At 44.8% G+C, this 26346-nt stretch overlaps 1 protein-coding gene across 1 annotated transcript; it reads left to right on the top strand.

Annotated features, from left to right (window-relative positions):
* The first annotated feature begins 226 nt into the window (after positions 1-226).
* LOC124043616 (E3 ubiquitin-protein ligase RNF19B-like) lies at positions 227-25843 on the top strand. The gene is made up of 11 exons (XM_046362387.1): positions 227-501; positions 1195-1317; positions 11199-12181; positions 12222-12643; positions 19870-20069; positions 20443-20587; positions 21465-21627; positions 22476-22731; positions 22923-23112; positions 23379-23513; positions 23866-25843. The coding sequence occupies exons 3-11, from the start codon at positions 11969-11971 to the stop codon at positions 24293-24295; spliced, it is 2154 nt and encodes a 717-aa protein (XP_046218343.1). The 5' UTR covers positions 227-501; positions 1195-1317; positions 11199-11968; the 3' UTR covers positions 24296-25843.
* The last annotated feature ends 503 nt before the right edge of the window (positions 25844-26346 follow it).

A 26346-nucleotide genomic window follows, 5' to 3' on the forward strand; every position in this document is an offset into this window, starting at 1 on the left:
CTGGAAAGTTGGAGAAAATTCAGTAGGCTTGTGATTTGATTTCAAATTATTTCTGGGAACTCTACACAAATAATGGTAAGCAAGTTCCAGGCGATGTCATTACACAGAACCCCAAATATTGACGTTTCCCTGGTTTATTTCCAAGCACTGTACATTTTGAGCGTTCGATGGTGACAACACCACAGACGGGTGGGGTTTCCTTGTTCTCGGTTTGTGGCGTCACGGACTGGGGCTTTCCTCCATGAGAAGGCAAAGGAGGCTGCGGAGATTCTTCTGTTGCTCTCCTAAAACGGGACAGGGCGCGAGCTGCATTTCATAATCTATACATACTCTATTTGATATTTTAGGAACAGTGTATCAGGCCCCGTATAGGAGGTTGAGATGAAATAGCCTAGACAACGAATATTCAACACTCCCAAAGCAAGCGATCACAGCCAATCGCCATTGACGAATGAACATTCACAGCGGATCCCAGAAAACGGTCTCGTACCAACCCTTCAGGTAAGACTAGTCTGCCTTGGGCCTTGACACGAATTGCAACGTGTTCAAGATATTCCGATTTTTTTTGTGGCTTTGAATGTCATGTCGCTCTGTTGCTTACCCGGTAGGCTACATTATGGGAAGTAACACTAACTCTAACTGAAGTGTTACTGTCCGTTACATGGTCAGTTTTTATGAACAGCCAATTGTATATATCCCATATTGTTGTGCATGTTCTGACTGCTCCTCATTCTTGAGTAATAAAAAATTACACAGTGAGTCATGGCTGGTGATAGTGTACTATACATACTAAGGTTAGGGTTTGTTTATGTCCACTGAACAAAAAATATAAACGCTACATGTAAAGTGTTGGCCCTATGTTTCATGAGATTAAATTTAAGATCACAGAAATATTCCATGTGCACAAAGCGCATTGCATTTCTCCTTTGTCAAGATAATCCATCCACGGACCGGTGTGGCATTTCATGAAGCTTATTAAAAAGCATGATCATTACACAGGTGCACCTTGTGCTGGGGACAATAACAGGCCACTCTAAAATGTGCAGTTTTCTCACACAACACAATGGCAGAGATGTCTCAGGTTTTGAGAGAGTGTGCAATTGACATGCTGACTGCAGGACTGTCCACCAGAGCTGTTGCCAGAGAATTGAATGATCATTTCTCTAACATATGCCACCTCCAATGTTGTTTTAGAGAATTTGGCAATACGTCCAACCGTCCTCACAAACGCAGACCACGTGCGCAGACCAGCCCAGGACCTCCACATACGGCTTCTACACCTGCGGGATTGTCTGAGACCAGCCACCCAGTGTTTCTGTATGTAAAAAAAAAAAACACTTTGTGGGGAAAAACACATTCTGATTGGCTGGGCTTGGCTTGGCTCCCCATTGGGTGGGACTATGCCAAGCCATGTGCAATCCATAGATTAGAGCCTAATTAATTTATTTCAATTGACTGATTTCCTTATATGATCACTAACTCACTAAAATCGTTGCATTTATATTTTTGTTCAGTCTACATGCATGTTTGTACAGTAGTGTCAGGTGAACTACTGCTTAGCTCCTCTGAACATTTTTTGACATCTCTATTTTAAAGTGCCAGTTGTGTCATATGCCCTCTCATTCTCAATTTTGTCCTCTCTCACCCCCTCAATCTTTCACTCATTCATTCCTGGTACCACCACTCCCCTGTTTGTCCCAAAAGCATTATTGAGGACAGGATATTAATACATTATATATACAGAAGTATGTTGACACTCCTTCAAATGAGTGGATTTGGCTATTTCAGCCACACCCATTGCTGACAGGTTGCTGACAGGTGTATCAAATTGAGCACACAGCCATGCAATCTCCATAGACAAACATTGGCAGTGGAATGGCCTACTGAAGAGCTCAGTGACTTTTAAGGTGGCACCATCATAGGATGCCACCTTTCCAACAAGTCAGTTTGTAGAATTTCAGCCCTGCTAGAGCCGCCCCAGTCAACAGTTCGTGCTGTTATTGTGAAGTGGAAACATCTAGGAGCAAAAACGTCTCAACTGTGAAGAGGTAGACCACACAAGCTCACAGAACGAGACCGCCGAGTGCTGAAGCACGTAGTGCGTAAAAATGTCTGTCGGTTGCAACACTCACTACCGAGTTCCAAACTGCCTCTTGAAGCAACGTCAACACAATAACTGTTCGTCAGTAGCTTCATGAAATGGGTTTCCATGGCCGGACAACCTCACACAAGCCTAAGATCACCATGCTCAATGCCAAGCGTCGGCTGGAGTGGTGTTATGCTCGCCACCATTGGACTTTGGAGCAGTGAAAATGCGTTCTCTGGATTTACGAATCACGCTTCAACATCTGGCAATCCGACGGACAAATCTGGATTTTTGGCGAATGCCAGGAGAACGCTACCTGCCCAAATGCATAGTGCCAACTGTACAGTTTGGTGGAGGAGGAATAATGGTCTGGGGCTGTTTTTCATGGTTCGGGCTAGGCCACTTTGTTCCAGTAAAGGGAAATATTAATGCTACATCATACAATGACATTCTAGACGATTCTGTGCTTCCAACTTTGTGGCAACATTTTGGGGATGGCCCTTTCCTGTTTCAGCATGACAATGCCCCCGTGCACAAAGCAAGGTCCATACAGAAAGGGTTTGTCAAGATCGGTGTGGAAGAAATTGACAGCCTTGCACTTTTGACAGCCACATACCTTTGGCCATGTAGTGTATCATTCCGTTGAGCTAGAAAAGAGGTGACGACATGCAACCCTGAAAACATGATATCCAGCTGCTTGCTCTAGTTATCATCTGTCCCACAACAACTAATAGAAAAGCAATACTCACTTCCCCACAACTACAGTTGAAGTCGGAAGTTTGCATACACCTTAGCCAAATACATTTCAACTCAGTTTTTCATAATTCCTGACATTTAATCCTAGTAAAAATTCCCTGTCTTAGGTCAATTAGGATCACCACTTTAATTTAAGAATGTGAAATGTCAGAATAATATTAGAGAAAATGATTTATTTCAGCTTTTATTTATTTCATCACATTCCCATTGGGTCAGAAGTTTACATACACCCAAATTTGTATTTGGTAGCATTGCCTTTAAATTGTTTAACTTGGGTCAAACGTTTCGCATAGCCTTCCACAAGCTTCCCACAATAAGTTGGGTGAATTTTGGCCCATTCCTCCTGACTGAGCTGGTGTAACTGAGTCAGGTTTGTAGGCCTCCTTGCGTGCACACGCTTTTTCAGTTCTGCCGACAAATGTTCTATAGGATTGGGGTCATGGCTTTGTGATGGCCACTCCAATACCTTTACTTTGTTGTCCTTAAGCCATTTTGCCTCAACTTTGGAAGTATGCTTGGGGTCATTGTCCATTTGGAAGACCTGAAGAATGAGATGTTGCTTCAATATATCCACATAATTGTCCTACCTCATGATGCCATCTATTTTGTGAAGTGCACCAGTCCCTCCTGCAGCAATCCACACCACAACATGATGCTGCCACCCCTGTGCTTCCCGGTTGGGATGGTGTTCTTCGGCTTGCAAGCCTCCCCCCTTTTTCCTCCAAATTATGTTTGGTCATTATGGCCAAACAGTTCTATTTTTGTTTCATCAGACCAGAGGACCTTTCTCCAAAAAGTATGATATTTGTCCCCATGTGCATTCGCTAACCGTAGTCTGGCTTTTTATGGCAGTTTTGGAGCAGTGGCTTCTTTCTTGCTGAGTGGCCTTTCAGGTTACGTCGATATAGGCCTTGTTTTACTGTGGATATAGATACTTTTGTACCTGTTTCCTCCAGAATCTTCACAAGGTCTTTTGCTGTTGTTCTGGGGTTTATTTGCACTTTTTGCATCAAAGTATGTTCATCTCTAGGAGACAGAAAGCAGAGCGGAAGAACGGCTGCGTGGTCCCATGGTGTTTATACTTGCATACTATTGTTTGTACAGATGAACGTGGTACCTTCAGGTGTTTGGAAATTGCTCCCAAGGATGAACCAGACTTGTTGAGGTCTACAAACGTTTTTTCTGAGGTCTTGGCTGATTTTTAAAAATGTAACCATGATGTCAAGCAAAGAGGCACTGAGTTTGAAGATAGGCCTTGAAATACATCCACAATTACACCTCAAATTGACTCAAATTATGTCAATTAAACTATCAGAAGCTTCTAAAGCCATGCCATAATTTTCTGGAATTTTCCAAGCTGTTTAAAGGCACAGTCAACTTAGTGTTTGTAAACTCCTGACCCACTGGAAATGTGACACAGTGAATTATAAGTGAAATAATCTGTCTGCAAATAATTGTTGGAAAAAATTACTTGTGTCATGCACTAAGTAGATGTCCTCACCGACTTGCCAAAACTATAGTTTGTTAACAAGAAATTTGTGGGGTGGTTGAAAAACGAGTTTGAATGACTCCAACCTAAGTGTACGTAAACTTCCCACTTCAACTGTATATTCCAATAAGTGACATCTATTTATTAGACATGCTGAGGTCATTACTAGTCTGAAGTCCAATATAGTGGAACTATTCTCACAATCATAGTTTGTTAAGGCTCACAAGCTTCAGGTTACAGTCCCCTGGAAGTCAGCCTATCAGTCGACCATAATAGGCCAGTGTGACATCTCTGTCCCCACTCACATGCACTGTCCTAACTGACACGTCTCTCCGCCTTCTCCTTCATTCTCTTCCTCCCTCGAATTACCCGTCCCTTCCCTGACTTTCATGCCCACTGGTCAGTTAGTAGACCCTGATCTGTGTTTGTGGATTGGAGCTCAGCGAGCTATGCCTGTGGAGCTGGGGCCTGGGCCTGGGCCAGTGCTCTGCCACTGTGATTTCTCCAGGCTTCACATGAAACGTTCAGTTTGCCTCCTGAAGGCTCATCTAACTATTATACCTTGTCAGCTCAGGTATTCAATCTAGAAACCTTTCGGTTACTGGCCCAATGCTCTAACCACGAGGCTACCTGCCGCCCCATACATGTAAGACTTAAGTGTGTGTGTGTATGCGCGCATCTGTGCTTGTGTTTGACGACGTGTCTGTAATGTGTGTACGACTGGGTGTATAAGTATGTGGGTTGCGTGCCATGTGCGTTCGAGTGCTTGGGATGGGGGTATTCCAAGGTATTTATTTTGCTTCATTTTGTTTGAATGCTTGATTGACTGTCCACTGCAGACAAGCTCATCGCTGCCAGCTTCAGTTCTGCAGAGGAATCACAAAGTGGGGTTTCTCTAGGTGCTTCCACAGAAAGGCCCACAACTGTCTCTGGCACACAACTCCTTTTCAAACTCCCACATCCACCATTACTGAAAGTGTGGGAGGGCTCCACCAGGCCACCAAATGGCCTCCAAACTCTATGAATCAATCGGTAACTAGATAATGGAGCTTTTAGCTGAACAGAAGGAAATGTTTCCTTTTTTAACCCAGTCAGCATGTAATATCATCACATCGTGACATGACTCAACTGGCCTGGTGTTTGGATGCGGCAGCGGCGTTGGCCTGCCCAGCCCTTCTAGCGAGCTACTGAGACATGACGATGTCCTTGTCACAGAGCGAGAGGAACGAGAGGGAGAGCTAGAAAGAACGAGAAGGAACATGAGAGAGGAGAGGAGAGGTTGAAAGAGGAGTGTATAACTGTGTCATAGCCGGAGGGGCAGTTCACTCTGTTACCTCCCTCTGTATTAGCTCCTGCCAGGAGATTAAGTCAGAAGGACACACTGAGTTGCATCTGTCTCTCTAGCCAGAGGGGCATCTCACTGCCTCACCCTGTCACCATTTTTTATTTATTACGCCCTTCTGCTCTAATGAACTTAGAACATTAAACCTGTACATCTGAGTACACAGAGACCACTTGCTCTATCCAGAGACACAGGCCTCAGTCCTCAGTTACAGCTCAGGGCTTACAGAGGGTTTAGGAAGTATCACTACAAACCAGCTAATTAGCCTGCCAAACACTCTGTCAGTCTTTGTACACAAACAACACACCGATGTGAATCGGATGGTTTGTGTGGTGGTGAGCTTCATTGACTTTTAGGCCTACTGGTGTACAGTACTACTGTATCAGTACGATACAATGCACCCTTTGATTGTGTTGCTGTATCACTGAATATCAACCATATCCCTGAATAATATGAATAAAACAATTTTGTGAGTAATTTCTTTATTTCTCTTTATTTTTACAAAGCATAATCAAAGTAGCCAAAGGGAAACACTTGAAATATAGCACAACGGTATAATAGGAACTTTCCCAGTCTTCCCTTTTACTTTGGTTGGATGTCCCTGGGAAAAAAGAAACCCATGCTTTTATTGTCTTCATTTTGCATAATGTATTTGCAGAGGCTTGTTAAGTATATCCCCAACACAGCTCCGCTGCAGCAGCATTTCAGCACTAAGTGACACAGCGGCTTTCAGCTCTAAGTGACTCAGCAGCATTTCAGCTCTAAGTGACTCAGCGGCTTTCAGCTCTAAGTGACTCAGCGGCATTTCAGCTCTAAGTGACTCAGCGGCATTTCAGCTCTAAGTGACTCAGTGGCTTTCAGCTCTAAGTGACTCAGCAGCATTTCAGCTCTGAGTGACTCAGCGGCTTTCAACTTGAAGTGACTCAGCAGCATTTCAGCTCTAAGTGACTCAGCAGCATTTCAGCTCTAAGTGACTCAGCAGCATTTCAGCTCTAAGTGACTCAGCAGCTTTCAGCTCTAAGTGACTCAGCGGCTTTCAGCTCTAAGTGACTCGGAGGCTTTCAGCTCTAAGTGACTCAGCAGCATTTCAGCTCTAAGTGACTCAGTGGCTTGTGTAACAACTATCAGGTATTTCGGTAGCACAGCTCCACCATCGTTCAAAAGTTTGGGGTCACTTAGAAATGTCCTTGTTTTTGAAAGAAAAGCAATTTTTTTGTCCATTATAATAACATCAAATTGACCAGAAATACAGTGTAGACATTGTAATTTTATAAATTACTATTGTAGCTGGAAACTGGAGATTTTTTAATGGAATATCTATATAGGTGTATAGAGGTCCATTATCAGCAACCGTCACTCCTGTGTTCCAATGGCACGTTGTATTAGCTAATCCAAGTTTATAATTTTAAAAGGCTAATTGATCATTAGAAAACCCTTTTGCCATTATGTTGGCACAGCTGAAAACTGTTGTCCTGATTAAAGAAGCAATAAAACTGTCCTTCTTTAGACTAGTTTAGTATCTGGAGCATCAGTATTTGTGGGTTCGATTACACGCTCAATATGTCCAGAAACAAAGAATTTCTTCTGAAACTGGTCAGTCTATTCGTGTTCTGAGAAAGGAAGGCTATTCCATGGAGAAATTGTCAAGAAACGGAAGATCTCATACAACGCTGTGTACTACTCCCTTCACAGAACAGCGCAAACTGGCCCTAACCAGAATAGAAAGAGGAGTGGGAGGCCCTGGTGCACAATTGAGCAAGAGGACATGTACATTAGAGCGTCTAGTTTGAGAAACAGACACCTCACAAGTCCTCAACTGGCAGCTTCATTAAATAGTACACGCAAAACATGAGTCTCAACGTGAACAGAGGCGACTCCGGGATGGTGTGTGTGTGTGTGTGAGCCAGTGAGCCAGTGAGCAGCAGTCGGGTGGGAGGAAAAGTGAGGGACAAAGAGTGTGCTGATCACAGAATCCAGACCACTGAGTCTTCAGCCTGTTCATGCCCATCTGCCATGCCTCCTCACTCACACCCCTCTCTCTCTATATCACACAAAACTTTAGATACTGCACTGAACAAAACTATAAACTCAACATGCAACAATTTCAAATAATTTACTGAGTTGCAGTTCATATGGAAATCAGTCAATTGAAATAAATTCATTAGGCCCTAATCTATAGATTTCACGTGACAGGGAATACAGATATGCATCTGTTGGTCACAGGTACCTTATATAAAGGTAGGGGAGTGGATCAGAAAAGCAGTCAGTATCTGGGGTGTATCATTTGCCTCATGCAGCATGACACATCGCCTTCACATAGAGTTGATCAGGCTGTTGATTGTGGCCTGTGGAATGTTCCACTCTTCAATGGCTGTGCGAAGTTGCTGGATATTGGCGGGAACTGGAACACGCTGTTGTGCACGTCGATCCAGAGCATCCAAAACATGCTCAATGGGTAACATGTCTGCTGAGTATGCAGGCCATGGAAGATCTGGGACATTTTCAACTTCCAGGAAATTGTGTACAGATATGGGATCGTGCATTATAATGCTGAAACGTGAGGTGATGGCGGCGGATGAATGGCGCTGTGCTTTCAAATGGCCATTTATAAAATGCAATTATGTTCGTTGTCCGTAGCTTATGCCTGCCCATCCCATAACCCCACTGCCACCATGGGGCACTCTGTTGACAACGTTGACATCAACAAACCGCTCGCCCACATGACGCCATACACGCTGTGTGCCATCTGTTGAAACCAGGAATTATCCGTGAAGAGCACACTTCTCCAGCGTGCCAGTGGTCATCGAAGGTGAGCGTTTGCCCACTGATGACCTTCCCTGAGACAGTTTGTGCAGAAATTCTTCGGTTGTACTAAAACCCACAGTTTCATCAGCTGTCTGGGTGGCTGGTCTCAGACGATCCCACAGGTGAAGAAACGGGATGTGGAGGTTTCTGGGCTGGCGTGGTTACATGTACCAATAGTATTTCAATCAATCATGGCTAGCTATATACAGTATCTATGTTAGCCCTTTCCCATATACCCTTCTGTCAACAAGGGCTGACGTCTAATGTTTTATGAGTCAGTACACATACTGGTTGATCCTCTCTCTGTGTCTGTCTCAGCCTCCTGCACTCAGAGGCTACTACTTGAATCAGAATCATATTTGCCTTGTAGTCTAGAGAGAGGATCAACCAGTACACTATGGACCTGTAGTCCAGAGGCCAGGTATACTGTAGGAGGAGAAAATCAGGCCAGGACTCTGTTATGACTCAGTGTGTGTGCTTAGAAGGTGGGTGTGCTACCTTAGACAGTTGCACAGGTTCTGAATATCAACCCTCATAACTCTCGTTCTCTCATCCTTTCCCCTTAACTTAGCATAACATTATCTGCATACAAACACACACTCACCCATAACACTGTTTAAATACACACATACATGAAGCAGTACTGTAATTACCAGTGTCTACATTATCTATAAATGACAAGAGTACATGTGGTGTGTGTGTGCGTGCGTGTGTGTTTGTGCACGTAAGTGCCAGAGTCACTGAGTGGGTCGCTGTTTGCTCGGCTCATAGTGAGCATCGGCATGGCAACCGCAGTAGCAGCCCAGTGTGAAGTGGAGAGCAGCTTGAGACTGTGTGTGTGTGAGAGAGAGAGGGTTTCATATTGACAGAGCGAGACAAAAGAGAAGAGCAGATGAGAGAAAGAACGAGAAGGAATGATAGAGGTTAAATAATATAGAGGGTAATTGGACTGATGAATATGTTTGCTTCCCCTTCAAGATACATTGTCATTATCATTAGTAAGTTCACAAAAATAGTATTCCGCTTTCCAAAGGGCTATATCTTATGAGTTAGTGTGAGTCAATGAGCAAGTTTTTATCAGTGATTATGCTAGCTGTGCGTGTGCATAGTGTACAGTGCATTCGGAAAGTATTCAGACCCCTTGACTTTTTCCACATTTTGTTACGTTACAGCCTTATTCTAAAATCGATTAAATCGTTTTTTCCCCCTCATCAATCTACACACAATACCCCATAAAAAAGGCAATATCACATTTACATAAGTATTCAGACTCTTTACTCAGTACTTTGTTGAAGCACTTTTGGCAGCGATTACAGCCTTGAGTCTTCTTGGGAATGATGCTACAAGCTTGGCACACCTGTATTTGGGAAGTGTCTCTCATTCTTCTCTGCAGATCCTCCCAAGCGCTGTCATGTTGGATGGGGAGCGTCGCTGCACAGATATTTTCAGGTCTCTCCAGAGATGTTCGATTGGGTTCAAGTCCGGGCTCTGGCTGGGCCTCTCAAGGACCTTCACACTTCTCCCTAAGCCACTCCTGCATTGTCTTGGCTGTGTTCTTAGGGTCATTGTCTTGTTGGAAGGTGAACCTTCGCCCCAGTCTGAGGTCATGAGCACCTCTGGAGCAGGTTTTCATCAAGTATCTCACTGTACTTTGCGCCGGTCATCGTTCCCTCCATCCTGACTAGTCTCCAAGTCCCTGCCGCTGAATAACATCCCCACAGCATGATGCTGTCACCACCATGCTTCACCGTAGGGATGGTGCCTGGTTTCCTCCAGACGTGATGCTTGGTATTCAGGCTAAAGAGCTCAATCTTGGTTTGATCAGACCAGTGAATCTTGTTTCTCATGGTCTGAGAGTCTTTAGGTGCCTTTTGGCTAACTCGAAGCAGGCTGTCATGTGCCTTTTAATGAGTAGTGGTGGAATGCTGCAGAGATGTTTGTCCTTCTGGAAGGTTCTCCCTTCTCCACAGAGGATCTCTGGAGCTCTGTTAGAGTGACCATCTGGTTCTTGATCACCTCCCTGACCAAGGCCCTTCTCCCCCGATTGCTCAGTTTGGCTGCCAGGCATCCATCTCTAGGAAGAATCTTGGTGGTTCCAAACTTATTCCATTTAAGAATGATGGAGGCCATTGTGTTCTTGGGGACCTTCAATGCTATGGACGATTCCTTTGACCTCATGACTTGGTTTTTGGTCCACAGTGGGACCTTATATAGACAGGTGTGTGCCTTTCCAAATCATGTCCAATCAATTGAGTTTATCACAGCTTGACTCCAATCAAGTTGTAGAAACACCTCTTGGATGACCAATTGAAACAGGTTGCACCTGAGCTCAATCTCATAGCAAAGGGTCTGAATACTTATGTAAATGAGGTATTTCTGTTTTTTATTTTAAATACATTTGCAAAAATGTCTAAAACCCTTTTTTTTCTTTGTCATTATGGGGTATTGTGTGTTGATTAATGAGGGGGGGGGGGTAATTTAATCCATTTTAGAATAAGGCTATAACGTAACAAAATGTGTAAAAAGTCAAGGGGTCTGAATACTTTCCGAATGCACTGTATTTAATTTCTTCTTCCTGGCTATCTGCACCAAGAGTTCATTTTGAAGTCGAAAAAGTGAGATAGAGAACGAGCAAGGAGGGTGAAGAAGTGTGTCATACTGAGCATGCTCCCTGGGCTCTTTGCACTGCTAACTTCCTGTTATCTTCTTCCTCCTCACAGACGGTTGATTGAGAGTGTAAGAGACACAGAGAAGGGAAGAGGAGAAGAACAAGAGAGAATAAAGGACGAGAGAAGAACATCTGACTGGAGCAACCACCAAGAAGGATTTAAGAACATTTGAATAACCTCCAAGACGTTGTTCTTTAAATTCTAGAACGGTCCTATCATGTTTTTTTTCCCTCCTCGTTTGAATTGAGAAACATTTACTGAGAAGGGACATTGACGACGTTTCTTGTTGTAGTCATTCTCCTCTTTGTGGTTTACAGTAACAGTTTACTGTCAGTTTGGACCCCCATGTTTGTTTCGATGAAAGCACACCTGTTACTTTTCTCACATTCTTGATTTGGAGCAACTGAGTGTGAGAGGTGTGAACGCCAGTGGGAGGAAGGGGACTTTGTTTCTTTCACTTTTGTCTTCTCGTTTATAGTTCCATTTGTGTGTTCCATTGTTTCTTGTCAGAGGAAGGGGAAAAGGGGTTTCCAACTGGGTATCAGTGACATTCCATTCTGGTTTCACCCAAGGACAAGTACCCTTGTGTGTGTGTGTGTGTGTGTGTGTGTGTGTGTGTGTGTGTGTGTGTGTGTGTGTGTGTGTGTGTGTGTGTGTGTGTGTGTGTGTGTGTGTGTGTGTGTGTGTGTGTGTGTGTGTGTGTGTGTGTGTGTGTGTGTGTGTGTGTGTGTGTGTGTGTGAGGAAAGCTTCATCACAGTAATATAAGACTATAATAAGAGCGGAAAAGGAAAGAAGCTTCCGTGTGTCACTTTCTGGGAAAATGGGATCGGAAAGGGACTCGGAATCCCCCCACTCCTCGGTGAGCGGCATTCCCAACCCCAAATGCCGGGCACCAGGAAAACGCCAAGGACGCATCTCCTTCCACAGCCTTTTCCACAGCAAACGGGGTTCCCGGAGCGCCAATGCAGGGGCGACCACACATTTATCCCAGCTCCACAACCAAAACCATCAACAACAGCAACTCACCCCCCTTGTCCCCCCCGTAGTCCCTTCTACTCCCACACCTAACCCAGCCCCCACCACCACCACCACGGACGCCCCCAGGACCCAGCCACCTCCCCCACCTCCCCCCAGCAGAGCCCCTCTCTTCCAGTCGGCTCTCCCTGGGTCTGCCCCAGTCCTCCAGCGCCTCTCCTCCAGCAGACTTCCTGGAGTGCCCCTTGTGCCTGGTGCCCCAGCCCCCCGAACAGCTCCCTGAGCTGCTGGGCTGCAGCCACCGCTCCTGCCTGTGCTGCCTGCGCCAGTACCTGCGCATCGAGATCACCGAGAGCCGCGTCCACCTTAGCTGCCCCGAGTGCTCGGAGCGCCTGGCGCCTCATCAGGTGGCGGACATTTTGGACGACGTAGGTCTGCTGGGGAAGTATGAGGAGTTCCTGCTGCGACGCTGCCTGGCCTCCGACCCAGACTGCCGCTGGTGTCCCGCGCCCGACTGCGGGTAAGAGTTCATTTCCGTTGTTGCCTGGCCTTAACCTTAATCGTAACCTGAGTGTGAACCTGAACCTTAATCCTAACTCTATAGAGCCATCACTGTCTAGCCATGGTAGAAGGGGCGAAAGTACCTTAAAGCGCTTTCTGATCACAAATGTGATTATAACCCCTGAACCTAACCGTTACCTTCACCAAACCCTTACCGTTAACTCCAACTATAACTTTTATTTGTTTGTTTGCAGATTCATGATTTCAAAGCAGTGTTCTGTCAGTTATCCAAAGTCTGAGGATGTTAGTCGTGAACTGGAATGACCTCCAGTGTTATAACAAGCTTTAGAGGTGACAAAAGTGAGAGGGAAGATTTATAGCCTAGAATTCTCTAAGTAGGTTAGAATGTTGCAGACTATTATGTGGTTACTAGGGGAAGGACAGTGCTCAGTGGCTGATCGTGTAATGTGATATGGGGAAATTTCTGATAAACTGGTAGGAGCCTATTTTGTGTGTGTGTGTTTATGTGTATGTATGTCTGTGTTTGTGTGTAGGTGACACACGCATGCATGTGTATGTAGGAGGGAAAGCACAGATTATCTGTGCTGGTTATATTCAAAGGACACATGCCAGTTTGGTAATGTGAATCCTGTCAGACAGAGGGGAAGGACCAAGACAGTGGCCTGGACTATAGATGACCTACATTCTAAAAAGACCAGAATGACTCACTACACAACTATTCCCTCTCTACAGCCCTACCATGGAAAGGTCTAGTGTGGTTTGGGCTAACGGGAGTGGAGCTTTTCAAAGGGGCACTCTGTGTGTGTGTGTGTGTGTGTGTGTGTGTGTGTGTGTGTGTGTGTGTGTGTGTGTGTGTGTGTGTGTGTGTGTGTGTGTGTGTGTGTGTGTGTGTGTGTGTGTGTTTGTGTGTGTGTGTGTGTCATCTACTTGAAGAGTACAGATTCCATACACTTGACATTGTGTATGTCATAATGGTACTACATTATGTGAATATGTGGCCTTGGTCATAGTAAAGTGGCCTGGATTGTCCCTGGCTGTGGAGTCTCGGGGACCTCTGTCTAAATCGCTCTTTCTTTATTTGTCTTTCACTTTCTTTCTCTCTTTAAAAAAATATGTTTATCTTAGTCACAAACCCCAGACTACTTAACTCACTTGAATGATCACACACACACCAACACTCGCACACACCAGGGTTTGCCTCAATTTAGAATTTCGGGAATTGACTCCCATTCAGGCTGTAATACAACAAAATGTGGAATAAGTCAAGGGTATGAATACTTTCTGAAGGCACTGTAGAATAGATTAGGCATTTAATTATATTTCCTTTCGATTTGGAGTTCTGTATCCTGTTTACTACTTCAATTTAAATGTAATCATGTTATTGGAATTTACGAGGCATTCTCAATTCCATTCTGGATTGAGCCCAACCCTGACACAAGCAACACTGATTGACAATTAATTTCACCTGCTGTTGTGCAAATGGAACAGACAACAGGTGGAAATTATAGGCAATTAGCAAGACACCCCCACAGACCACAGACCACTTCTCAGTTCCTATGCTTCCTGGCTGATGTTTTGGTCACTTTTGAACACCAAGATTGGCAAATTTGCCACTGGTGCCCTGTGCTCTTCACAGATGAAAGCAGGTGGAGACGCAGTGGTGAACGTTCTGCTGCCTGCAACATCCTCCAGCATGACCGGTTTGGCGGTGGGTCAGTCATGGTGTGGGGTGGCATTTCTTTGGGGGGCTGCACAGCCCTCCATGTGCTCGCCAGAAGTAGCCTGACTGCCATTAGGTACCGAGATGAGATCCTCAAACCCCTTGTGAGACCATATGCTGGTGCGGTTGGCCCTGGGTTCCTCCTAATGCAAGACAATGCTAGACCTCATGTTGCTGGAGTGTGTCAGCAGTTCCTGCAAGAGGAAGGCATTGATGCTATGGACTAGCCTGCCCGTTCCCCAGACCTGAATCCAATTGAGCACATCTGGGACATCATGTCTTGCTCCATCCACCAACGCCACGTTGCACCACAGAGTTGGCGGATGCTTTAGTCCAGGTCTGGGAGGAGATCCCTCAGGAGATCACCCGCCACCTCATCAGGAGCATGCCCTGGCGTTGTAGGGAGGTCATACACACTACTGAGCCTCATTTTGACTTGTTTTAAGGACATTACATCAAAGTTGGATCCGCCTGTAGTGTGGTTTTCCACTTTAATTTTGAGTGTGACTCCAAATCCAGACATCCATGGGTTGATACATTTGATTTCCATTGATAATTTGTGTGTGATTTTGTTGTCAGCACAGTCAACTATGTAAAGAAAAGTATTTAATAAGAATATTTCATTCATTCAGGAGGATGTGTTATTTTAGTGTTCCCTTTTATTTTTTTGAGCAGTGTATATACATATATATATATATACACACACACACACACACACACACACACACACACACACACACACACACACACACACACACACACACACACACACACACACACACACACACACACACACACACACACACACACACACACACACACACACACACACACACACACACACACACACACACACACACACCATCTCAATCTATTATTCTTGTGAAGATTGTGTTGCCAGGGGTAACAGAGAGGTTGGGATTTATTTAAAGTGATCATTACTACCCACCACTGCGACCTGTATGCTCTCGTTGCCTGGCCCTCACTACATATTCGTCGCCATACTCACTGGCTCCAGGTCATCTATAAGTCTTTGCTAGGTAAAGCCCTGCCTTATATCAGCTCACTGGTCACCGTAGCAACACCCACCCGTAGCACACGCTCCACACGCTTCACTCACTAACTTTAAGCATCAGCTGTCAGAGCAACTTACCGATCACTGCATCTGTACACAGCCCATCTGTAAATAGCCCATCCAACTACCTCATCAAATCAAATCAAATGTATTTATATAGCCCTTCGTACATCAACTGATATCTCAAAGTGCTGTACAGAAACCCAGCCTAAAACCCCAAACAGCAAGCAATGCAGGTGTAGAAGCACGGTTGCTAGGAAAAACTCCCTAGAAAGGCAAAAACCTAGGAAGAAACCTAGAGAGGAACCAGGCTATGTGGGGTGGCCAGAGAGAGAGAGAGAGAGAGAGAGAGAGAGAGAGAGAGAGAGAGAGAGAGAGAGAGAGAGAGAGAGAGAGAGAGAGAGAGAGAGAGAGAGAGAGAGAGAGAGAGAGAGAGAGAGAGAGAGAGAGAGAGAGAGAGAGAGAGAGAGAGAGAGAGAGAGAGAGAGAGAGAGAGAGAGAGAGAGAGAGAGAGAGAGAGAGAGAGAGAGAGAGAGAGAGAGAGAGAGAGAGAGAGAGAGAGAGAGAGAGAGCACACTTAAATTCACACAGGACACCGAATAGGACAGGAGAAGTACTCCACATAACAAACTGACCCTAGCCCCCCGACACATAAACTACTGCAGCATAAATACTGGAGGCTGAGACAGGAGGGGTCAGGAGACACTGTGGCCCCATCCGAGGACACCCCCGGACAGGGCCAAACAGGAAGGATATAACCCCACCCACTTTGCCAAAGCACAGCCCCCACACCACGAGAGGGATATCTTCAACCACCAACTTACCATCCTGAGATAAGGCCGAGTATAGCCCATAAAGATCTCCGCCACGGCACAACCCAAGGGGGGGGGGGGGCGCCAACCCAGACAGAAAGATCACATCAGTGACTCAACCCACTCAAGTGACGCACCTCTCCTAGGGACGGTATGAAAGAGCCCCAGTAAGCCAGTGACTCAGCCCCTGTAATAGGGTTAGAGGCAGAGAATCCGAGTGGAAAGAGGGGAACCGGCCAGGCAGAGACAGCAAGGGCGGTTCGTTGCTCCAGAGCCTTTCCGTTCACCTTCCCACTCCTGGGCCAGACTACACTCAATCATATGACCCACTGAAGAGATGAGTCTTCAGTAAAGACTTAAAGGTTGAGACCGAGTCAGTGTCTCTCACATGGGTAGGCAGACCATTCCATACAAATGGAGCTCTATAGGAGAAAGCCCTGCCTCCAGCTGTTTGCTTAGAAATTCTAGGGACAATTGGGAGGCCTGCGTCTTGTGACCGTAGCGTACGTGTAGGTAGGTACGGCAGGACCAAATCAGAGAGATAGGTAGGAGCAAGCATCCACACATTGTTATTGTTTTGCTCTTTTGTACACCAGTATCTCTACTTGCACATCATCATCTGCACATCTATCACTCCAATGTTAATGCTAAATTGTAATTATTTCGCCACTATGTTCTATTTATTGCCTTACCTCCCTGATCTTTCTTCATTTGCACATGTAACTGATGTGAAATGGCTAGCTAGTTAGCAGTGGTGCGCGCTAATAGCATTTCAATTGGTGACGTCACTCGCTCTGAGGCCTTGAAGTAGTGGTTCCCCTTGCCCCGCAAGGGCCGCGGCTTTTGTGGCGCAATGGGTAACGATGCTTTGTGGGTGACTGTTGTTGATGTGTGCAGAGGGTCCCTGGTTCGAGGTCGGGGCGAGGGGACGGACAAAAGTTATACTGTTACACACACACTGTATAAAGACTTTTCTACTGTGTTATTGACTATACGTTTGTTTATCCCTGTGTTGTAGTTTTTGTCACACTGCTTTCCTTTATCTTGGCCAGGTCGCAGTCGGTAATGAGAACTTGTTCTCAACTGGCCTACCTCGTTAAATAAAGGTGAAATAAATGAAAAATGACACACTCACAGGACTGAGTGTATGTGTGTACAGAGTCACAGACAGTGTATTACATTTGTACTGTAATGATAGCCTAGTTGAAAACACAGCATTGTATCACCATTTAAAAGCATTGACAGCTTGCGCCATTCTTAGACGTGGCTGTCAGAGTGCATTTGCTCCAAACCTGCAGCTTGTCAGCATTGGACTCCTCAGATTCTCACCGCTCAAAGCCGCGATGTCAGTCATGGTCGTGCTCCAACGCAGAAGAACCGACCAATCAAATCACATTTTATTGGTCACATACACATATTTAGCAGTGTAGCAAAATGCAGCGTTGACATGGAATGTTCCTACAGGGAAAAGGCTGCCGTGGCAACTTGTGTCTCTGCTCTGTTGCAACAAGCCACTGAGCTCAGGCTTGAAGACATGTTGCCAGTTTGAACAAACAAAGTAATTGGGAGAGAAACCAGCACAAACTGGATTTAAGGTGCTGCTAAGAACTGTGTTAAAGGGGAAAAACCATAGTGGTGTTAACATTTCCCCTCGTTTGAGGTTTTTAAAGAGACAGAATAGGATTTCAATAGTTTTGGTATTTGACATCTGGTTGGCCTGTGTAGCGGAACACTGGAGGCCTTGAGGAGAGCGGTGTCTTAGGTCAGTTAGGATCACCAGTTTATTTTAAGAATGTGAAATGTCAGAATAATTGTAGAGAGAATGATTTATTTCAGCTTTTATTTCTTTCATCACATTCCCAGTGGGTCAGAAGTTTACATAGTATTTAGTACCATTGCCTTTAAATTGTTGAACTTGGTTCAAACGTTTCGGGTAGCCTTCCACAAGCTTCCCACAATAAGTTGGGTGAATTTTTGCCCATTCCTCCTGACATAGCTGGTGTAACTGAGTCAGGTTTGTAGGCCTCCTTGCTCACACACACATTTTTCAGTTCTGCCCACAAATTGTCTATAAGATTGAGGTCATGGCTTTGTGATGGCCATTCCAATGCCTTGACTTTATTGTCCTTAAGACATTTTGCCACAATTTACGCTTGTGGTCATTGTCCATTTGGAAGATCCATTTGCGACCAAGCTTCAACTTCCTGACTGATGTCTTGAGATGGTGCTTCAATATATCCACACAATTGTACTACCTCATAACTCCATCAATTTTGTGAAGTGCACCAGTCCCTCCTGCAGCAAAGCACCCCCACAACATGATGCTGCCACCCCCGTGCTTCACGGTTGGGATGGTGTTCTTCGGCTTGCAAGCCTCCCCCTTTTTCCTCCAAACATAACGATGGTCATTTTGGCCAAACAGTTCTATTTTTGTTTCATCAGACCAGAGGACCTTTCTCCAAAAAGTACGATATTTGTCCCCATGTGCAGTTGCAAACCATAGTCAGGCTTTTTTTATGGCGGTTTTGGAGCAGTGGCTTCTTCCTTGCTGAGCGGCCTTTCAGGTTATGTCGATATAGGACTCGTTTTACTGTGGATATAGATACTTTTGTACCTGTTTCCTCCAGCATCTTCACAAGGTCCTTTGCTGTTGTTCTGGGATTGATTTGCACTTTTCGCACCAAAGTACGTTCATCTCTAGGAGACAGAACACGTCTCCTTCCTGAGCGGTGTGACGGCTGCGTGGTCCCATGGTGTTTATACTCGCGAACTATTGTTTGTACAGATGAACGTGGTACCTTCAGGTGTTTGGAAATTGCTCCCGAGGATGAACCAGACATGTGGAGGTTTACCATTTTTCTTCTGGGGTCTTGGCTGATTTTGTTTGATTTAACCATGATGTCAAGCAAAGAGGCACTGAGTTTGAAGGTAGGCCTTGAAATACATCCACAATTACACCTCCAATTGACTCAAATTATGTCAATTAGCCTATCAGAAGCTTCTAAAGCCATGACATAATTTTCTGGAATTTTCCAAGCTGTTTAAAGGCATAGTCAACTGTACATTCAAAGCAATAATTGTGCGAGGGGTCATATGTCATTTTTAGCATTGTTTTCTGGTGAGAAAGATATTCACTTTCTAATTAAATTCAGTTTTGCTCAGTCTCAGTCTTTGAGCACTGTCACTTACAAATAGTGTTATATGAGATGAAATACCATTTCATCTTTACATACAGTACTTGATGATCTTGTTACATCCGAGATAAGATAAGAACCCTGCCTCTCCTCTTATGGTGATGTGAAAGCCTATTTACTTTATTGAGAAATGCGTGTGTGTGTGTGTGTGTGGTGTCATGTAACTCTGCAATTATGATAATATGCTATGAAGATTAGCTCTTGGTCTTTCTCCCCTCATGCCCTTCATTGAGGCTACTCCAGACAGCCTGAAATCATATTTTGCCTATTTCTCCTTCCTCTCGTATTCTTTTTTCTAACTCTTTCTCTCCACTGCTCAGTTAATTGTGAACATTTGTCCGGCTGCAGTGTATGTCATTTGAACCTTAACCGCCTGATAGGTTTTCTGAAAATCAAATGTCTTCCTCTTTCTACCGCTGACAGGTTCGCCGTGATCGCTTCGGGCTGTGCCAGCTGCCCCCGGCTGGTGTGTTGTAGAGAGGGCTGCTTGGCTGAGTTCTGTTACCACTGCAAGCAGGCGTGGCACCCCAACCAGACCTGTGACTCGGCCCGCCAGCAGAGGGCACTCTCCTTGCACATGCACAGCAACCACTCACCCAGCTACACGCAGGAGCACGGGCACGGTACTTTGATTGCTCTTCATGCTGTTATTATTATGTCTGTATATTAGTCTCACTCTTCTCATAAAGCAATTTTCAGACCTCCTTTCATGTTCCAAATGTCTCAGTGGACAGAACAATAAGTCGTTATGAATGAACCCTTATCACCCCGTCTCTTACTCTAGCTGTTGGCAGTCAAAAATAACTATATCGGCACACAATGTCTCCAAACCAATCCTCCTCTGTCTCTGGTAGAAGTACCTTTTAGGCACTGATCTAGAATCAGCTTACCCTCCCCATATCCAAACGGCAAGCCATAAAACTGACCTCAGATCAACGTTGTCTTGAATCCCACTCCCACTAATCAACCTACCCACTTGCTCTCTCTTGTCCCTAGCTGACGACATCAAGCCCTGCCCACGATGTGGCGCCTACATAATCAAGATGAACGACGGCAGCTGTAACCACATGACCTGTGCCGTGTGCGGCTGTGAGTTCTGCTGGCTCTGCATGAAGGAGATCTCCGACCTGCACTACCTCAGGTAACTCTCAAGACTACGGCAGTTCACGTGAACACAGATTTATGGAAGGGACTAGTAGATGACTTTCCATATGCCAAAAATACGTATAGGTCTACCCACCCTTAGCGGAGTTGTCAACAACCGGATTCATCTGGTTTTCAGGGATACAGATAATTCAACCTGGCGTCCTTTTCCACTGAAAACCGGATGTGGGAACTCCGCTCAGCCTACACGATGACATCCACCCAATTTTAAAGCATGGTTGTCATTACTGGGGTTAGACTGGTGCTTTAAAAAAATGCCTTCAGAATTGATTTTAAATAAGAAATACCTACACATTTTATGAAATGAATTAAGATTAAAAAAAAACAAATACTGACGCAAAACATAACTGAATGAAAGGCTACATTGTTTGGATAAGAAGACACCAAGAATATTCCTACATTAAAATGACAAAACATTTCCACAGATTCCGTCTAACACGTCTTCGATCGTATGAGCAATACTGTAAAAGTAGATAACAGGAAGTGATGCGCTTCTCAATCCTGTGTGACAACTAGCAGAGGGCTCTGAATTCATAATGACACAACCTTCCATCACCTCCACTCCTCTGTTGCTGTGGTGATTGTTTTTCCTGAACATGGGCCCAGAACTAATCAATCTTCTGTCTACCTCCCTTGTTCTTCGCCATATTTCTCCCCCTTTCTTTTTATATCTGGTCCCCACCCATTACACATTTTTCTTTATTTTTCTCAATTCACAACCCCCCCCCCCCCCCCTTCGCACTCTCTCTATTTTCTACACATCCCATTCTTTCCCCGTTTTCTTACGTTCTCCCTCTCCACTTTCTTTCCCTCCATATCCCTTCATCAATCCCTCTCTATCTTCTTTCTCTCAGTCCATCAGGGTGTACGTTCTGGGGAAAGAAGCCGTGGACTCGTAAGAAGAAGATCCTGTGGCAGCTGGGCACTCTGATCGGAGCCCCGGTGGGCATCACCCTCATCGCTGGTATCGCTGTGCCTGCCATGGTTATTGGCATCCCCGTCTATGTGGGGCGCAAGGTAGGCAAAAACACTGGCAGATGGGCAATCCCTCACCGAAAATCCCCCTTCATTTGGCCCACACTCAGTCATTTAGCAGAGGATCTTATTTGGAGTGGCTCACTGAGACATTCAAAGGAAAATAATGAAAACATTTGACTTTTCATGATATTGAACAGAAAAGCTACTCATTGTAGAAATTAAATGTGGAAGTGGTGGACTTAGAAAAAGAGTTAGTTTCAATATGACGTTCACCTTCGTGGTGGCACTTTCGTTTCCTGCGTGTATTTCAGCAATCGAGAAAAACAATTCCTGAAAATAGATATGGTTCCAAAGCATAAGCTCCTCTTTAGTTTCGGTGACGCTACAACTGTTCTTTGGAAACGACATCATTTTGAAACAATTTAGTCTCCATAGAATTGTAGAATGACCTATTTTAAAGGCTATCTCTTTACCGCGTCCTGGTGGCAATACAGTATAACTGCGAGCTTGAACTTAAGCCCATTTGAATGCTGTAAAATAGCCCACCCACACACCCTGTATTGATCCAGGCCCCTAAGCCTTCCCAGCTGTAGAAAATACCTTTCAGACTATTACCAGTTGTACTCAGCCAACGGCCTCACCAAATCACAACCAGAGACGTAAAGCCGTAATAGGTCTAGGTAAAGTAGCTCTGATGGTGGTACTAATATACGAATATAAGTATGTGAACAAAGAAAGAAATCCCCTCACACAACCTATGACCTACTTCTCCCAAGTGCTTTATAATATGAATCAAACCGAAACCCCAATACAGACGTTTCAGCTGCAATAGCCTTCTATTGCTTGTTCACCTTCACTACTATCTATCTTTTTTAATTTTGTGATAGATTCACGCCCATTATGCGGGGAAGAAGACCAATTGCCACAGGAGGAACCTGGCCATCACGGGAGGAGTGGCCCTGTCAATCATCACAGCTCCTGTGATGGCGGCCGTCAGTGTGGGTATTGGCGTGCCCATCATGTTGGCGTACGTCTATGGCGTCGTGCCCATCTCTCTGTGCCGCGGAGGAGGCTGTGGCGTCAGCCGAGGGAAGGGGCGTGGCATGCGGATAGACTTTGACGAGGACGACGGCCCAATCACAGGTGAGCAAGACTTAAAGTGCTATCCTTTTTGCCTTAATTGAGCTAATACTGTCAAATGCAACAACGACACGAACCTACATGTATGTCTCTCTTTTATGTTACAAACATAAATGAACTGCAAGTTAATTTAGACAGGAAATATATATCATCATCAGTCATGAAATAAAAAATCTTAAATAATTGTCCCACAGTGGCTGATGCGTGGCGGGCCCTCAAGTCTCCCAGCCTGGTTGAGAGCAGCCTGGAGAGGGCAGCCAGCGGCCTTAGCACCACCTCCCCCAGTGAGGGCCTCTCTGTGGCTCCCGGGGTCCTGGGAGACAACCCCCACTTCAACACTCTGGCCGGGGGCGCCCTTGGAGCCAGGACTGGCAAATACAACAGGTATGGAGGGGAGCCCAGCAGGGAAGAGAACCTGTTCTGTACTTCTTATGGAGGGGAATGTTGTGCATTGTAAGCAGAGACACAGTATAAATAGGGGCCAAGTAAGCCTTAAACGAACTAAGTACAGTTTTTGTTGTCCGTTTAAGAATTATAACCGCTGCTGTGAATGTTTTTGCTGAGTAAATGTAATGTGGCGTATGTTGAACGCTGTAATAACTGTTGTTGGTATAACCATGTAATAATGACCATGTTTTGTGTTGTTCCAGGTTGGAGCTCCAGGGAGGGGAGCTGGGGAAGGACAGTGCCCAGAGAGAGACAGGTAGTCTGGGAGCGGGTAGTGACTGCGCCAGCACCCGGGGCATGGCCGGCTCCATTATCTCCTCATACACACTCCCTGACAGGTGAGTGTCACAATATCCTTCTCTCTTACACACACACGATTTTGAAAAAATTTACCCCTCCTCCTTGATTTGACATCTAGTCTCATTCTGTTTCTGTCGGACTCATGTTGTTGTTGTCTCTGATGCAACAGCTCAATTTCTTCGAATCTCTCTTGCATCTGACTTGTCTTTAGTCTGTGTGGTATGCAGGCAGCACTTAGTGGTTCAAAAATATTTCTTTTAGCCATTGATTTAGTTCCCGACAGATGTTTTCAAATCTATTTTGAGTTAAAATTATAATGTTAGGCAAGGTGACACTGGATACAGCAGATGATATGCTGACTAGTAAATCTAAACGTCTTTGTTCTCCTAGGGACTGTATTAACCTGGAAATCCAGGTGGACATCGAGACCAAACCCAGCCACCTCTGCCTGACCAGTGAGGAAGACCTAAACACGCCCCCTGCTGCTATGGCAGCATGCACCGGCTCAGGCGGGGAGGAGCCTCAGGACTGCAGCTCCAGAAGGGGCGGGGGTCTGTTTGGTTCAGCACTAGGCCTGTCACCAGGGGCATCACTCAGGGAGGGGCTTCGCGATGTCACTCTGGCCCAGCCCGAGAGCATCCGTAGCGACCTGGAGATGTCCGACACCCAATCGGACGACATCGACGAGCTGACGTCAGACGACTGTGACTCGCCTCATCCCAAGAGCTGCCGGCCCCCTCAACCCCAGGCCACCTGCAGACCCCTTCACACCTCCGACAGACTGCACTGTCCCCCGGATAATGTCATCCTCTATGTTTAAGAGTCCAACTGATGGAGAGCTCTCAGAGATTCCACAACCCCCACGCAAAATGTTTTTTTTTTTTAGCTTTCGGGTAATTCTTTTGCTGCTTTTTTGTTAACAAAACGTCTTACCTGCAAACAACACCCATCTACATGTGTCTGTCTGTCCCTCTCTCAACATCTCCATCTCCTTGCAGAGAATTGGCAGGGTTCTAGCTCTGAGATTTCTCTGTTTACTTCTTGGTGCAAAAATGCCTTGGCTACTTGAGAAAAGAAAAAAGCTAAACAAGAGGTACACATTTTCCACAAAAAATACTGCAAAAAAAAAAAAAGAGGAAACAAGGTAAAAGGTCACCAGGCACACTAACGAGTGAAGGATTGTGGGGGATGGGGTTTGTACTATGGAAGAGGATGTTTTTAGGGATGTTTGAGTGTGGCATTTGTTCTAGACTTTGTTGGCTTGATTTCCTCCTTTTTTGTTGGAACTGAATGATATTGAGTGATTTAGAAGTACTTTTATTTGCTGTGTGCATGAGTCTCCATAGAGTTTTCTATGGCTGTGTAGGCCTTCAAGTGTAGTATGAGTTTACAGTAGTTTGTTCAGAGACATGACTTTAGAGGCGATCTGCACTTGAATCTCACCTGCACAGAGAAGAACAATGTAGGGGTTACACAAGAGTCAATGTCGTGGAAGATAGACAAGTACTTAATGACTGACTGCCCGCCTTACAGACAGTGATTACGCTCACTGACGAACACACTGGCTTTCTGACATGCTGGCTGCCTGACCCACTCTAGTTATGCGTGTGCGTTCTACACGAAGACTATAAAGACAAAGACCTAATATACATTTTCAGTAGAAAACCATAGTAGAAGGAATGGATGGACTTCTTGTGATTGTATTTGTTTGTCCCACTATCGAGTGAATGTATGAATGAGCACTTGTGCACTTTATCTAAATATTCATTTTTGGTTGTTGTTGCTATTTGTTGTCATCAGTTACTGTCTTGAGTTTTCTTCCATACATACTTGTAAAATCATAGCCAAATGTTGATTAGAAACCTTTTTATTTCTTCTAGAATAATAACCCATTTTTATTTCTTCTAGAATAATTTACTAGAGCTTGTTTTTGCTGTTCACCGACCACGTGTTTCAGTTGTTTAAGATTTACCATAGACATCATGAAATCTCTATATGGGAACATTGTTTCATTTCAAATCAGTTTTATGCGGTCGGATCATACTATTGAGCAGTGCTTGGTATGGTCGGTTGATGTTATTCAGTTGTCGCTTATTTCTGCCTATGAGAAACCACATGAATGTACCACGGATTGAAACAGAAACGTCCTAAATATGACAGGATGATTTACCCTTAAGGGACACATATACAGTACATGTGGGTAAAAGAGTTATAAATATATGAGTAGCGATATGAAAGTGTTGTATATAAATGTGTAGTATCTCATGGCACTGTTTTGGAAGCCCCTTTATGGGGCCAAACACACAGGACTGTGAGAGAGGTTGTGGACTTTGATTTGGAAAATAAACACATTTTTCTGTTGCAACAATATCGTGTTATTATTACATGTTCTATTGTGTGTGAAATATTGGATTTAGGGTATTGGAACACACACACACACACACACATAAACACATAGAGAGAGAGAGAAAATATCTTTGCATAACATACATAGATGGTCATAGTCTGTGTTGGGGAGTAGTGAACTCCACTGAACAAAAATAAAAATGCAACATGTCCCATGTTTCATGAGCTGAAATAAAATATCCCAGAAACGTTTACATCCCTGTTAGTGAGCATTTCTCTTGTGCAAAAATAGTCCATCCAACTGACAGGTGTGGGATATCAAGAAGATGATTAAGTAGCATGATCATTACACAGGTGCACCTTGTGCTGGGACAATAAAAGGCCACTCTAAAATGTGCAGTTTTGTCACACAACACAATGCCACAGAGGTCTCAAGTTTTGAGGGAGCATGCAATTGGCATGTTGACTGCAGGAATATCTACCAAAGTAATTGGCCGAGAATTTAATATTAATTTATCTACCATA

Source organism: Oncorhynchus gorbuscha, linkage group LG09 (genome assembly GCF_021184085.1).
Source record: "Oncorhynchus gorbuscha isolate QuinsamMale2020 ecotype Even-year linkage group LG09, OgorEven_v1.0, whole genome shotgun sequence".
NCBI classification, from domain to species: domain Eukaryota; kingdom Metazoa; phylum Chordata; class Actinopteri; order Salmoniformes; family Salmonidae; genus Oncorhynchus; species Oncorhynchus gorbuscha.

Bases quoted from the DNA above. Each gene is read 5' to 3' on its own strand.
- LOC124043616 (XM_046362387.1), top strand. From the start codon at position 11,969: ATGGGATCGGAAAGGGACTCGGAATCCCCCCACTCCTCGGTGAGCGGC. The intron at 20,070-20,442 runs GTACTTTGATTG...TCTTGTCCCTAG, and splicing joins CACGCAGGAGCACGGGCACG to CTGACGACATCAAGCCCTGC. The intron at 22,732-22,922 runs GTGAGCAAGACT...ATTGTCCCACAG, and splicing joins GGACGACGGCCCAATCACAG to TGGCTGATGCGTGGCGGGCC.